This window comes from Apis laboriosa, unplaced genomic scaffold, assembly GCF_014066325.1.
Source record: "Apis laboriosa isolate Shangri-la unplaced genomic scaffold, ASM1406632v1 scaffold35_cov144, whole genome shotgun sequence".
NCBI lineage: Eukaryota > Metazoa > Arthropoda > Insecta > Hymenoptera > Apidae > Apis > Apis laboriosa.
Window position 1 is genome coordinate 870,775 of NW_025222966.1, and position 16,509 is coordinate 887,283.

The following is a 16,509-nucleotide window of genomic DNA, read 5'->3' on the forward strand; positions in this document are numbered from 1 at the left end:
ATTAAAAATTTAGTTAAAATATTACTTTTGAATAAAAGTTACAAAATGTAATATTTAACGTCAGAGAATAATTCTTTGTTATTTCTGGTTATCTCTTATCGAGCATCAACATACGACTCATATACAATACGAAACAATTTTAAAAATATAGGAATTCTCCGAATGGTTTTATCGCTTTTCATTCCACGAATTGTATTTCATACATGTGTGTTAGTATTGATCATATATGTACGTAATTTTACAGAATGTAATATTCCATTTACTGAGAAAACCGAGATAAAGTAGTAGCGAGCGATTTTCTTCATGAAAACAGATATTGAAAAAGATTAAAAACGATTTGTTTGTGCAAGTATTTGGTGTTTTTATGTGCAAGATAGAATTCTGTTAAATATTTTTACCACAAAATTTAAATTACTAGTGAACATAAATTCTTTTTTTTGATGTTATAAAATTTTTGAATTACATACTTCAAATTATACTTTTTATAATTTAAGTTTTTATATATTATTTCCTAATGTTCTTTTCGTTCGTGATTTCAAAAAAAAAAAAAAATGGAAGAAAACTTACAACATTAGTTTTACAACAATACATACAATAAAATGATCAGAACAAATTTTTAAAATTTATAATATTCATGTCACAATTTTTTCTAAATTTATTTTATGATTTATGATAATAGCTACTTGAAAATTTAACGATTTATTACGCTATAACATTTAATGAATAAGTGATAGCAGAAGGGAAGCTAAAAGATTGCATGTTTCGCGATTCTTTCATCTATAAATTTTTAATGATGAATGTCCTAAGAATTCTTCGCGAATTTTTAAAAACGATTTTGACCCGAAGATATTTTCTGTAAAATTGATGCGAATCGAACGTGAAAAAAAAATTTTCACAAATTATAAACTGCTGATTTTTTAATCCATTAAAATTTATCATGTAATAAATTTTTATTATAAATTATAAAATAAAATATAGACATCAATTTAAAAAAATTGTAATGATTACTATTGTAAATTTTAAAAATTTTCTCTTCCACTTTTTTTGGAAAATGTAATTACAAGAAAAATAGAGGGAATTAATAGCATGAACATCTTGTACATTGATAAAAATAAACATAGTTCATCGTGAAAATTCAAAATTAAAATTAAAATTAAATTTAAATCAATTAGGCATTATTAATTATAATTAAATTTTAAAATTTAATTATATATTAAATTATAAATTATTAATTATATATTAATTTTATAATTAAATTATAATTAAAATTTGATGATGAAATTCAGGTATCAGTGCAGCTTATACAGCTTGGCAAGACTTAACCGGCCGCTTGGAACGTTACAAATCCGTGATAGATCGCGAGCTCGAGGACGCGAAAGTGAATCTTCGACACAGGGCAATAGCCCTTCGAGACGAGATCGAAAGATGGCAAGCGAAATGGTCCTCGAAACCGGAGATCCTTATCCTGGATTGGATTATTTCGATGAAGGAGAGATGGACATATTTGAAGGAGCAACTGGACGTTCTGAGAAACGATTGTCGAAAGATCGATTTGAAAATAGATGATGTTTTGGAGAACAACGAGGATAATATAAATAGATTGGAGGTGCAGCTCGAGATAGAGGAATCGAATTGCCGTTTCCAAGTTGAGTTTATGGAAGAATTGAAGAATCAGGAGGACGAGGAATGGACAGTGGCTAGAAGAAGATTACCTAGACTCCACGATTGGCTCGATTCCTGGGAAAATAGAATACGCGTTCAATTGAAAGATCAATTGAAGGAACAATTGATGGATGGAAAAGATAGTTTCGAGGTGGACACGTTCGTTGGTAAGAAGGTAGGCGAGGTGAGAGGAACCATCGAATGGCTGCAGCTTCTTCGGGGCGACGAGATTGCGGAGGAACATTGGGGTGAACTGATGCCACTTTTGGGTCTAAGGGATGTCAAAAACGCGAGAGATATTACGTTAGGTCATTTGCTTCGTTCTGCAAAGAAGATCGAAGAGAATGTTGATAAAATAAAGGTGATAAGTCTAAAATATTTTATTTTATAAATATCCAGTTATTTATTCTAATTATTAAAGATATTAATATATTTATAATTATTTAATAAAAGTTATTATAATTTAATAAAGGGAAAGGGAAAAATTTTCAGAATTCGCATTCTGTTATCAGATGGTAAAATTTGATATATCCTTTCTTGTTGAAATTGAGATATCTTTTAATTTGTAAAAAATAATATTTGTTTACAATGTGTTTTAAAAAAAAAGACAAGAAGAAGAAAATTTTCTTTTCAAGAATAATATAATTTTTCACAACTTTACAATTTTTGTAGAATTAAATTATGATTACTAAAATATATTTTTATTTGAAAAATTTAACAAAAACTTTAAATTTTGAGTTCTTTAATTATTATAATTATATTATAATTAATAATGATATAATTTATACACAGAAAAAAGAAAAAATTTCTTTTTGAATAATCAAAAAAAAAAAAAGAAAAAATCAAAAAATGAAGAATAAAATAATAGAATAATTGAAATAAATAATATAATAATAATATTTTTTTTTAGGAAATAACGAAGAAAGCAGCGGCAGAAAGTGGCATTCGACAAGGGTTAATGGAACTGGAATCTTGGGAAGCGTCGGCTCATCTTCAACTACAACAATCGAAGGACAGTAAAAATACTGGTATTCTTCTCGTCGAGGAGTATGGCAGTTTGTTAGCAAGAGCAGGTGAATTTTGTTTGTTGAAAACAATTGATTTGAGTTTTCTTCTCAATTACGTATATCACTTTTATAAAAAAATTTTACTCGTAAAATTTTAAAATAATTATAATTTTAAAGTTTGCATAATAGTGCAAATATAAATATAATTAATTTGTTATCGTGAAGGTGAATTAAGACTCTTATTGGAGGGTGCGAAAGGGGCGACAGGATACGAAAGATTTGCAGCCAGAGTTGCACGATGCGAAGCTGGATTGTCCGAAGTGGAGGAACGAATAAAGGTCTTGAGTACCATACAGAGGAAATGGGTCTATTTGGAACCAGTTTACGAAGGTGGCGCTGCTCCCAATGATACTGGTCGATGGTCACGTGCTAACAAAGAATTTAGGTGATTTATTTCAAATTCAATTTAAAAAATGAATACATATAAAAATTATAAGAATTATTATAATAATATTTTTTAAGAATTTATATATAAAGTCAATATTTAGATATCTTATGGGCGAAGTGTCTCGTGATCCAAGGGTGTCATCTTTAAGGAGACTTCCTCTTTCGTCTTTTACGAGTCTGAAAGATTTGCTCGACAGATGTCAAAAGAGCCTTGACGAATATTTGGAGGTATTAAAAAAATGTTGTCTTTTCATAATTAAATAATTTAATGATTAATATAATAATTATTATAACTCACAATAATAGTTCTTTTTATTATTATTTTTTTTTAAATTATTTCAGTATCGTTTATTTAAAAGAATAATTTACGTAATATGATATATTATAGAAAATATTAATCAAATTAAGATTCATAATTTCTCACGATTTAAAGGAAAAACGATCGTCTTATCCACGTCTGTATTTCCTAAGCGACGAGGACCTTCTCGAATTAGTGTCAGCCAGCGGACGAGGCCTGGAAGCTCATTTATCGAAATTATATCAAGGTGTTGGTTCGATAATAAAAAACGATAATGGACTGACGGCTGTTGTATCCCCAGAAGGCGAAGTATTGCGATTATCCAACCCTGTCGATCTTCGAGATCCATTACCGCAATGGTTGAGTAACCTCGAGGAGGGAATGAAAAATTCTCTTCGACAGAGCTTAGAAAAATGCCTGGTTGATTCTACACCCGATCCGTCATCTTACCCAACTCAAGTAAAATAAAATAAAATAAAATAAAACAAAATAAAATTCTTATATTGCAATGATAAAAGAATCTCGCCACAATATTGAAAATGTTATCGATACGTGTGTATGCAATTTCAAAAAGATGAAGAATAATACAAAAAAGTTTTGAGATCTGTACATTGTAATAGTAAAATATAGTAAATTAAAAAATATGATAAATAGTTTTGAATTACTCTCTCGATGTTATTAATAATCATTTTCGATATTTGTTAAGATTCTTCTGCTGTCGGAGAGGATTCGCTTTACGGAGAGATGTGAGGTAGCTTTGAAGGAAGGTAGTACAGCTTTAAAGAAGCTCGTCGAATATCTGGAAACGCAAAGAACTCGATACAGAGGTTTAGAGGATGCTGGTGATAAATTAACAGCATTGAAGGCACGCGGGCTTTTGCTTGATACTGTACACCATTTGGAGATAGCTAGGAATCTTTTAAATGTTGTACAACGGGAAGAAAGCACTGTTTGGACTTGGCAGAGACAATTAAGAAGTTACAGAACAGTAAGCTCGTATATATTTTATCATTTTATTTCGAAAAATTGTTAATTACTTTCCATACTTTTATTTTTCTGACATTTTTCTTATTTCTTTTTAATAATTTTATAAAGTTGATGTTTTTACAAATATTATTCGTTTGTTAAATGAGAACTGAAAGTTGCAATAGTTAAACTTAATTCATTGCAAATTTATTCTTTCGTTAAATGGTATTTCATATTTGTTATTGTGAAAAACTTTTTTCACATCACGGAAACATGGAAATATATTTTAACAAAGAAGTTATAATATATTTTGATAAGCTTTTCTTTGCAGTTTCTATGCAAAAAAATGAGTTGTATTAAATTATAAAATTAAACAGATGATATTTTAAAGGAAAATATAATTAATTCAAATTTCCATAATTTGTACTATTATAACTTTTAACTTTTTTATTTTCCAATTAAAGATTAAAAATAAATATAGAAAGTCTATCTTAATAATCAAACCAAATTTTAAAAATTATATACATAATTATATTCAAAAATATTAGATGAATTTTATTTATTAAGTTATAAATAATTTAAGTCTTCATTAGATGGAAAGAGATAAAAACAAAATAATTTCGCACTATTTTGCTTCATCTCAAACTTAATTTATATTAATAATACATTATAATATTAACATTATAATATTAATTGTCTAATAAATAAGCATCTCATCAATACTTTTATATACCATTTATACAACTTTTATATTTTTATCTTTAGAATCAATTTTTCTAAATATATATTAATAATTAATATAAGTTGAAATTTAAATTTTTTAATCTTACATAAATAATAAATTTACAAATTTTAATTCTTTTCCCCATATAAAATAATTTCTGGCGAATTTCTTATTTTTCCTTAAAAATCATCTCTAACGTCACTATCATTTCATAATAAAATAAATTAATGTTGCCCCAAAAACAAATTAAGAAAACAATATTATAAAGAAATTAAGTAATTAAAAGAGATATTCTTTATTTGACGTTAGAATAGATTTTTCGAAGCCTATTAACCGATGAAATTTGTTTATTATTATTGATTAAGAAGATTGGATCCTTAGTCGTAATACTATCCGTATCTATTAATTGTAGGACAAAGAAACGGTGATACGGTGCGCTGGTGCTGAATTTTTATACCGTTTCGAGTATCAAGGAGCGGCGGTGGGATTAGTTCAAACACCATTAACCGAAAGGTGTTTCTTGGCTCTTACTCAGGCAATGAAACTCGGTTTAGGCGGCAGCCCCACCGGGCCAGCTGGAACTGGAAAAACCGAGAGCGTGAAGGCACTTGGCGCTATTCTTGGCAGGCTCGTTTTAGTTTTCAATTGTGATGAAGGTAATAATATATCGACATTTACGAGTTCCAAATTGTTTTTGCGTGGTTCGATTTCCGTCTTTACGACTGCGTTTTAAATTATCTACCACAATTCGTGTTTTCGTTAAATTTCTTTTGGAAAATTAGCTTTTATATTAATTTAACAGTTCAATATAATTTTTAATATAAATTATTTTTATTACATTACTCATTGTTTTATTATTTATTTCATTAATATTTGATATTATAGGAATATTTTTAATTTGAAGGAATTAAAAAAATGTGATTTTTATTTTAAAGCTTTTTCTTTATCTCTTATTTGATTAAGAAATTTTTTGAAGCACTGTAAATCATTTTTTCAGATTAATAATGTTTCATACATATGAAAATAATTTTGAATAAAGGAATTCGGAGTAGATTTAAGATAAAAAAAATTATAAAAATTAATTTGTTCGTTAATTTGTTATATTCTTATTTTTATAATCCCATTTTATATATTTATTTTAAAATATCAATAAATTTACAATATAATAAACTTAAGGAAAAAATATTATAACTATGATAAAAATAAAAATTAGAAAAAAATATGTTTAAAAAATGCTTAAAAAATAAAAAAATTAAAATTTCAAAGCTCTCGTTACATAATTTTAGAAATTATTTTTTAAATATTAAATTTGGAAAATTTTTTTATCATTAAAAAATAATTATATATTCTTGATCTTTTTCATCTTATTTATAAATTATTGGTTATAAATCCAATAGATATTATTAATGAACCAAATACTGTCTATCCAAATGTTATTAAAAATTTATTATTCTCTTCATAGAAATTATCGTAGCATATTTGATTCACCAAATACCAATATCAAAGCGAGAATAGAATAAAACGAATTTGTAAATAAAAACATTTGGCGTACAGATGATGCAATTGCTGTTATTTTAGACACGCTTCGAATAGAATTCGATTTCTTAAATATTGGTTAGAATTTAAACCAATATTTACAATTTTTCATAGAAACGATTAAAAATTTTACATAAGATAAAATTATAAGATTATAAATATCAAATTTACCATTTAGACATATAAACACGACGATTTTTATAATAATAATTACTACATTTAATCATGTCTATATATACAAAATTCAATAATATAATATATAAAATAATAGTGAAAATTTTTTATCAATATTCATGAAAACTAACAAATACTATCCTTCTTTCAAATTTCAATATCAATCAGTCACGAAGGTGTTTCAGAAATTTATCCTATTACATCCAATAAACATAAAGTTTCACAGAAGGAAGAATGTTAATAATTTATAATCGTATATTCGAACGCATCAGGAATGGACGCCGGAAGTATGCGGCGTATACTCGGCGGCCTTGCCCAGGCCGGTGCATGGGGTTGCTTCGACGAGTTCAATCGCCTCGAAGAGGAAACGCTTAGCGCGGTGGCCATGTTGGTCAGGCCTCTGCAAGAAGCGGTTCGCGATGGCTCATCCCAAGTCCTGTTAGGCGATCAAAAAGTGAATCTGGATCCACATTGTTGCGTGTTCATCACGATGAACCCTGCTGGTTCTGAGTATGGAGGTCGACGAAAGTTACCAGATTCTTTGGCGCGGTTGTTCAGGCCGATCGGTATGGCGCATCCGGACAGATCTGATATCGTGAAAGCGTTGCTGGAGTGTGCCGGATTCCTGGATGCATCGACGCTCGCGAAACAGCTCGTGGAGACGCTCGACATTGCGGAGATACTGCTTTCGAATCAGCCGCATTACGATTGGGGCCTTAGGGCCCTTAGGTCCGTGCTCGACGCCATTTCTACGAAAACCGATTTGGATGAAACTAGCAGGTTTGGTGTCTTTGGATAATTTAAGGATTAATTATAATAATTATATAATGTGAAATATCTAATTTTATCATTTAGATTTATGTTGTTTTTATTATTCGTAGCAAATAATTTTTTGGATAGATATTGAATCATTTTTAAGGAAATTATCTTGTAAATTTTATATCTTAGATGACACGTGAAGATCAAGTGATACATTTGATCATTATAAAATATTTATAGTTATTTATTATATTTATCATTATTTATTATCATTATTATATTTATCATATATTTATCATTTATAAAATATTGTTAGTTAGAAGATATTATAATATCTTATTTTAATCTATGTAATTATTTTTTTAAATTATGCAATTATGCTATTTGAAAAAATGTTTGTAAGAGAAATATCTTATGATGATTATCAGATTGCCTATGAAGGTATTTTTTAGATTTCAATGTAATCTTTGTTTTTTTAATTGGAATATGTTTTTCAATTTGATTTTGATAGTCTACTTCGAGACGAATTCATTAGTTCATTTATATCGATATTTAAAGATCATTCATTGCCATTTAAAATTAAACGCATCATTAATGAATTAACTTAATTATTGACTTAATTGACTTAATTTTTTAAAATGATTCAAAATAAGTTAATTTAATTGACTTCATGTTATGTTAATTTTTAAAATTCATTGAAACTCATTATCATTTAAAATATATTATTAATAAATTCTGATTTTCGGAATCATCTAAAAATCCAATTCTAATTGAATAAAAACATATAAAATCAATTTAAAAAATTTAAAAAAAAGACAATTTTCACAAACTTTGAAAATGATTCAATTTAAACAAATCTGGTACTCATCCCCTTTAAAACAATAAGTTTCATGCAAAAATATTTTTTTGAATAACATATAATTTAAGAGATAATTAAATGGATAAAATGAAACGCTCTGAATATGTCAATTCCAATTAAAAATACTAATCAACCAATAGTATGAAACCTGAAGAATGCAATTTTTGTTAAAAATTGAAAATCTAGCAAGCAAAACTTTTTAATATAAATATTTAATATATTTTTTTAATATATTTAATATATATTATTATAATTTAATATATTTTTAATATATTTTTTTATTGCAGATTAGTAGCTGCGATTCGGTCTTCAACGTTGCCAAAATTGACAGAAGAAGACACTTCTCGATTCCTCTCACTTCTAGAGGATGTTTTCCCAACAGCGGATCCATCATCTTCCACGTTCATTGAGAGAAAAGATTTGCAAAATGCTTTATTCGAGCTTTGCGCCGAGCAAGAGTTAGACAAGGAAATGGCGAACAGATGCATTCAACTGAACGATCAATTAAAAAGTAGAACCGGTGTGGCGATTGTCGGCCCGCCAGGATGTGGTAAAACGACCATCAGAAAATTACTGTTCGAAGCCTTGACGAAAATCGGTGAAACGGTTGTTCAATTTCACGTGTTTCCTGGCGCTATGCCGAAATCTAGACTTTTGGGCCGTGTCGATCCACAAACAAGGTATTTCGAAAATGATAAAACGTTTTTTAAGATGTAATTAAGAAGTTTCTTTCAAATTAATATTTATAATTTACGATATGAAATCTTTTTGATATAAAATCATATGTTAACCAAAGAATGTTTTTTGTGTCTTTTTTGGAAGCAAAAAATGTGAAAAATAATTATCAAATTATTTATCAAAATAAGGATTTCAGAAAATAACTTATTCTTTTTTAACATTCTATATATATTTTAGAGATTATTGTTTAAAAATTTTCACAATTGAAGAAATGTATAATAATTTTAATTCATCATATATTCAATTTTGAGTTTCAAAAGTTATTTGCAATTGTCTTATAGAATACTAATTTAACATAAATAAATGGTTCTTTATTTTATTATTTTTATTATAAAAGAATAGCAGAATTTTTTTAATTAATTAATAACGCAAGAAAATTTTTATTATAATCAAAAATAAAAAGATTTAATGTAACGGTTCATAATTATGCTCGATATTAAGATTTGAATTTTAACGTTCAAAAAGTTTTAATATCATTAAGAATTACTTAAAAGTTACATGAAATATCGAAGTTATCTATAATTATTCATATCTTCTTCAAAATAAATTAATTATCCTTTTTTATTAACATCAAATTCATCAAAATGAAATAAAATATGAAATATATATATTTATAAAAAATTGAGCATTTTTTTCACTCTATCAGAGAATGGAAGGAAGGTTTGTTATCCAATGCTGTTGCAACAGCCGGAGATTCAACAACTTGGATCATTTTGAATGGTGATGTGGAACCAGATTGGGCCGAAGCTCTCAACTCTGCTTTAGATGACAATCGATTATTAACTTTACCCAATGGTGTGGGCGTGAAACTTGGATACGGGACAAAGTAAACTTCTCTTCTTCCATAATTATCAATTTGTATTCTATCCACATAAATTGCAAGCATTTTAGAATAGAATAAACTAATCGATCAACTTGATTGAACATCTTCTGAAAGTGTTAATTTGAAATATTTAATTTTGTAAAAATTTGTGATTTATGGATTTATAAAATGAAAAACAAAGTTATCCATTGAATTTTTAATATAAAAAAATTCTTTTTTTTTCGTATTCTAACATTTAAATATATCTTGATTAAAAATTTATAGTAAAATTTCAAAATACAAAGTTATATTTAAAAAAAGAAAATTCAAATTCAAATTTTATCTGAAACTTTTAAATAAATATAAATCAAACGAATTACTTTTTGACTTCAATTTGAAACGGGAATAATATTACATATTGTAGAATATTAAAAAACTTTAACTTATGAACAAAAGAAAATTTTTATTTCTATTACGAAATATAAATTATATTTGTATTTTATTTATATCAATTTTCCAGTAGTTTTCCGCGTTAAATATTAAGAATATTACATAAAAAAGGCAAAATATATTAAATAAAACGACGAATCAATTAATAACATAATAAAACGAACAAAAGAAAATTTATTTTCAATTTATTATTTATTATTTTGAAGAGAAAAAATTTATTCAAAGAAAAAAAAAAAGAAATCATATTTTCCAAACAGATTCATCTTCGAGACTCATAAATTAGCCAGCGCCAGTCCCGCTACGGTATCGCGATTGGGGGTAGTTCATTTGGGTTCAACGAGTTCCAACTCTTTGCTGCTAACTTCACGATTAAATGCACTTCCGGAGGCGGCGAAGGAACTCGCGAATTCCCATCTTTGTTCCTGCGTCGAGGAGTGTTTGAAGATCAACGCAGACGTTTCCTCAGCGTCTGGCTTAATGGACTCGGCATTTTGCCACTTGAAGAATTCTCGTACCAGTATTTCCGCTTCTTACGCTCTACTCGCGTCTTTATGCAGCCAAATAAGGAACGAAAGCTCTAGAAATGAATTGGCACGGTTAATTTACCAGCTCACTGATTGTTGGTAAGAAAATTTAAATTAAATTAATCGATATTTGTTGTTAATTTTGCTTCGAAATCTATTGTATATATTCTTTTTTTAAATCAATAAAATAAATAAAAAGTTATTAAATTATATAAAAAAAATATAAATCAAGTGAAATTTTCAGAAAATGAGTATTATTATTATTTGGAATTACAGGTGTCCAAATCAGCAAAAACCATGTTCTGTATTATATAATCAGAATACGGATAGATTGGAAACTGTCCGGGATGCCGATGAATTTATGGATACCGATGACGGTCCTGTTTCACTATCGGGTATTTTGAAATAATTTTTTTTTTATTTTTGAAAAAATCTTACACAATTTTTTTTAATTCATTTTTAATTCAATTTTATATTGATAATTTAACTTGTTACATAACCATGATGAATATGCATAAAAAATTTAACATTTTATATTTTCGACTTGTTTTTTCAATTAAATTTATCATTTTCAACTTGTTACATTATTTATTGATAAAATTTTAATCTAGAAATGGTGTGAATTACGGTATGTAAAATTCCTTTGTGAAACTTTTATCCGCAAATTTTCCATTATATTTAATTTTGTTAAAAAAGGAGAGATTTTTAAGAGTTAAAATTTCATTTATACAATATTTTATAAAATCATTTACAGAATACTTTTATAAAAATGATGCTAAAAAATGTATTATAATACAGAGTTTTTTCATTAATTAACTTAAGCTGGATAATTTTACGTAATCTTTTTAAAAATCATATTTTTATTTATATTTTAATATATTTTAATCAAATAAAATAATGAAAATGATATTTAATGATAACTTGAATAAAAAATTATTTATTAATAATTTATTAAACATTTTACAAATAACAATTTTAATTATAAAAAAACATATATAATGTAATAAAATTAGTGATGCATCATCAATGATAACTTGAATAAAAAAAAAAAATAAATATAACAGAATAAAAACTTTTATTTCACTTCATAGTTTTATACTATCTGTAATTCAGGTGATATGAAAGGAGCATTGTCGTCTGTTTTGCCATGGATCAACAGCAACCAATCGATAATGATAAGGGGACCGGAGAGTTGTGGAAAAAGCTCTCTGATATCCGTCATACTTTCCTCGATACGAAATATCGAGCAATTGACATTGATAAAAGGTTCATCTCTCTATGGCCCCCAAGATTTGGTGACCAAACTAAAAAGAAATTGCGTACAATTAAATTCATCTTCTCACGGAAGAACGTATAAACCTAGAAATGGATCTAGAATTATATTAATTTTGGAAGATCTGCATCTTGCATCCAAGGATCTGCAGGTATTAAATGAGATTAATAAGTAAAAATTAATAGAAGAATTAAACAAAAAATCTATTTATAGGAATTAGTTCGTGAATTGATCCAAGAAGGAGGATTTCACGAAGAAGATTTAGAATTTGCTAGAGTTTCTCTAACCATTATATGCACAGCTGATGCAATGACCAGATTGCATCCCAGATTAGAAGCTCTCCTATCCACTCATTATCTTCCGTAAGTAATTATTAAATTTAATATCAAGTTTGTATCAAGTTTCATATATTTTTATCAATTGGATTTAATTTTCAAAAACTCGATGCTTTTAATGATATACAATTATTAAAATTGAGACTTTAAAATGTAAAACTATTCGTTCAAGAAAATATTTCCAATCAGTTATATTTGAATTTTTATTATTTTTATTTTTATATTTGTTTACATTCGATGCACATGTATACATACTAATTTCTCCAAAATATATTCTAATGTTGAAAAAGAATTTTTCATTTTATAGATATCCAAATTCGAGAGACATAGCAGCCATTTTAGAATTACACTTAAGAGACTCTTTGAAAGGGGATCATGTTATGATTGAATCTTGGATCACACAGATGGTACCCGTCATGTTGGACGCTTTTCGTTCGATCAAGTCTTCTCACGGCACGTCCGTCGATTGGACTCCTAAAGATTTGATCTTATGGGCGGACAGCTTGAAGTATTATCCTTCTCCAGAAGATGAGTCGAATATCACGCGTCATTTATTAGATGCTGGAAGACGAATGTTCCATCCTAGGTAGGTGTTCCTTCTCAACAGAGAAAGCTTTGAAATTTCAACGTGAAAAATATTCGATTTTAAGCTTACGAGTTTAGATATTTTTTTATTCCATAAATCTACAAGACAAATTTTTAAGATTCAAATTTCTATTGCCTAATATTATAATAAATTTTTATTATTTATTATACAATATTTATTTATTATTATTTAGTATTATTATTATTTATTATTATTATTTATTTATTATATATTATTATATATTATTATATTATTTAAATATTAAAACTCAAATAAATATCAATGGCTTAACGCTTATAAGTATCGTATATCAATTTTTTAAATGCAACAAATAGTTTTTAATTGTTTTATGTTCTCTAAAAATTGGTCGATGTTAATTTTTTTATTTTTTTTATATATTATATATATATAATAGAAGAGTTGCAAATTAATTAAATAGAAAGAGGATAATAATTTAAAAAATTATTATATAAATATCAATTAAGTTACAAGCAGTTTAAATTTGCATTAAATACATTCCATCTCGCTTTATTTAACTCAAAGTTCAATTAACTTAATAAATAAATAAGTCTCAATTAATATTTTTTATATCAATTTTGTATTTGTTCCCATTCTTTAAAATAATAATTCCATTAAACATTCTTTAAAAAAAATAAACCGTTCAAAAATATTCCAAAGAATATATTAATATTCTATAGAATAACCAATACTAATCTATATTTCTTTTTTTTTTTTTGATACATGAAGACTTTATAAAAGAAAAAGAAAATAATATTAATTTTTAGCATTTTTCAAATAACGAGAATTTAAGAGTGTCTTTATAGAAAACATTGCAAAATATTCTACATAAATGATTTTTTACTAATATTATAATAAATTTTACTACTTTAATCTAAAATATTATCAATATTGAGATTAAAAATATTCTCTTTTATTGCATAATCGTAAAATTGAGAAAAGATTTTAATCTAAAAAACAATAAGTAATAAATAAACAATAATGAAGCAAAAAATATTTAGAATTCATTAAATTTAATTCCATTGAAAATTTTCCATATAAATTATTAATTATTTTTAAATTTCTCACAAGACTAACATCAAAAGATCAGTCTCGTTGGGAATCCATAATCCTCTCGAAGTCTACAAATTCTATAGTGACCGGAAGCGACGTATACATATGGAAACGAGGGAACAATGGACTACTGCCTTTAGACCAGGATCAATGGCGGAACGAGATAATTAACGCTGCAGCGAGATGCGCAAGGGAAGGCGATCCAGTGCATGCATCGATTTCGTTTCACCTGTTGCACATGGTGGCTAGTAAGCACCTTTCAAAATTAACTTAACATTAACCTTATTTCCAAAGGGGTTTAATCTACTGATTATTTCATCTTGATCTATATTGTACATTGCTTAACGATTATATTCGTGAAATTTATCGTTGCTAGCTATATCTTTCATCGTATAATTATCGGTTTATGATTATTGCTAAATTTGATTTCAATCTTACAATTTAATTTGAAAGGCATTCATTTTTGTCTGAACATTAAAACGAATAAAAAATAAATTGATAAGTTGAAAATAATTCTAGACTTATTATACAGTTTTATTAATAGAATATAATACAATAAGTAACTTTCAATTGCAAATGATTATTTTATGACAAGAGATTAATAATCCTAAAATTTTTGTAAATTTAGAATAATTATTTTATTTTATTTTATGTAAATTTTTCTAGAAGGATTATTATTTTTTATAATAATTGAGGAAATAATTTTTTTAATGATTTTTATTAAAATATTTGTTCCTTGTGTGCAATGCACAATTATTTATATATGTAATTGTGAATTTTTTTAAATATTTGATAAGGTTTAAGTTGGACCTTTGGAACGAATCTACGAGGTGTGATTCTGATTGGACGGCCCGGTGCTGGAAGAAAATCGGCAGTGAGACTCGCTGCCACGTATTCTTCGCTTCGTTTGATTGATTCGGGACCTGGTATTGCATATGTATTTTGAAATCTCTGTATTAAATTCTATTAAGCGATAAAATTGATTTAAAATTTATATGCGGTATTGCATATTCATATAATATTTAAATTGTTAATATATTATTCATATGATGCGTTACATTATTAATAATCATTTTTATGAAATTAATAATTAATAAAATAATTAATTTAAAAGTAATATCAAACTATAAATGGGATATATATATTACAACATATTTAACATCCAATAAATTTTTCATTTAAAATTGAATTAAATCAGTTTTAAAGATGAATTCAATTGCTAATTTGACTGCTAAGGGTTTAATAAATCAATCTATTAATTCTATTACAATATCTCGAATTATTTTATTTCACAAATATTAATATGTGCTCAGCAATTTTTTCACGTTCAACTAGAATACTAGAATATAGTACTAGAATACCGTATACCACGTTTAATTTCTTCGAAATTGAACATGAAATGATTCTTTCAGGTCGTGGTCGAATGTCGGTGAAAACTGCAGTTCAGGCTGCTGGAATCGATGGTGAGCCGACTTTACTTTTGTTGGAAGAACATCATATGAGGGAAGCTGGATTGGCTGTTCTGGCCAGTGCAATAGTGTCGAGAGGTGAACTTCCTGGATTATTTACAGTGGAGGAACTCGACGGGTTAATAGCGCCATTGGCTGACGTGGCAAGAAAGGAAGATTTTTCTGGCATGTTGGAACAATACCTCTATTATCGTACGTAATACACAGAGTTTTTAACGAGAAAACGACAAGTGACAATTATATCTCTATTTTATCAACTCTTATTAATTTTCTTTCATTATTATTGCTATTCTTACATACATATTTCGTTTCGAGATTTCAATCATCACAACAATAGATCACAAATTAGGGGAATTGCCTTGCGGCAATTAACATAAAATTATTTGCAGAAGCGAAATCTGCATGAAGAAATGAGTTGCTGATTATACCATTCGTTATTGCAGCGCAATATGAATATTTCAATTTCGAGAGTCCATTATCCTTGTCTCAGAATATTACATCAATATTTCATTTTCAAATAAAATATTGGATAGTCATGCATCTTTTGTTCGCATCATAATTTTAATATCTATCATATATATCATTATAATTCATTTTTAAAGATTTATCATATATATATGAATATGAAATATTATATAGTAAATAATTAAAGTTCTGTCATATCATAATTTCTATTATTTCAAGGAAACATTAATTTGTAAAAAGAATTTTTATAATATTAATTCGAATGGCAAAAAATTGTATTCATAATAAAAATACAATGAAGACATAATGAAAATTATATTTGATATATCAAAAGAAATATGATTATAAATGTGCAAATGTATTA

The 16,509-nt window shown here is 26.7% G+C and overlaps 1 protein-coding gene across 1 annotated transcript in view; it reads left to right on the plus strand.

The window, feature by feature from the left end:
- The window catches only part of LOC122715437 (cytoplasmic dynein 2 heavy chain 1), a 37,427-nt gene that overhangs the window by 9,624 nt on the left and 11,294 nt on the right, over positions 1 to 16,509 (plus strand). Inside the window, exons 13-30 of the mRNA XM_043937632.1 lie at positions 1,287 to 2,023; positions 2,573 to 2,735; positions 2,895 to 3,114; positions 3,218 to 3,344; positions 3,550 to 3,873; positions 4,121 to 4,402; positions 5,517 to 5,760; positions 7,087 to 7,594; positions 8,720 to 9,112; positions 9,817 to 9,996; positions 10,680 to 11,045; positions 11,223 to 11,341; positions 12,060 to 12,370; positions 12,433 to 12,581; positions 12,862 to 13,140; positions 14,230 to 14,459; positions 15,009 to 15,137; positions 15,624 to 15,872. Of these exons, the coding sequence (XP_043793567.1) occupies positions 1,287 to 2,023; positions 2,573 to 2,735; positions 2,895 to 3,114; positions 3,218 to 3,344; positions 3,550 to 3,873; positions 4,121 to 4,402; positions 5,517 to 5,760; positions 7,087 to 7,594; positions 8,720 to 9,112; positions 9,817 to 9,996; positions 10,680 to 11,045; positions 11,223 to 11,341; positions 12,060 to 12,370; positions 12,433 to 12,581; positions 12,862 to 13,140; positions 14,230 to 14,459; positions 15,009 to 15,137; positions 15,624 to 15,872 (5,010 nt within the window). The remainder of the gene's footprint in view (positions 1 to 1,286; positions 2,024 to 2,572; positions 2,736 to 2,894; positions 3,115 to 3,217; positions 3,345 to 3,549; positions 3,874 to 4,120; positions 4,403 to 5,516; positions 5,761 to 7,086; positions 7,595 to 8,719; positions 9,113 to 9,816; positions 9,997 to 10,679; positions 11,046 to 11,222; positions 11,342 to 12,059; positions 12,371 to 12,432; positions 12,582 to 12,861; positions 13,141 to 14,229; positions 14,460 to 15,008; positions 15,138 to 15,623; positions 15,873 to 16,509) is intronic.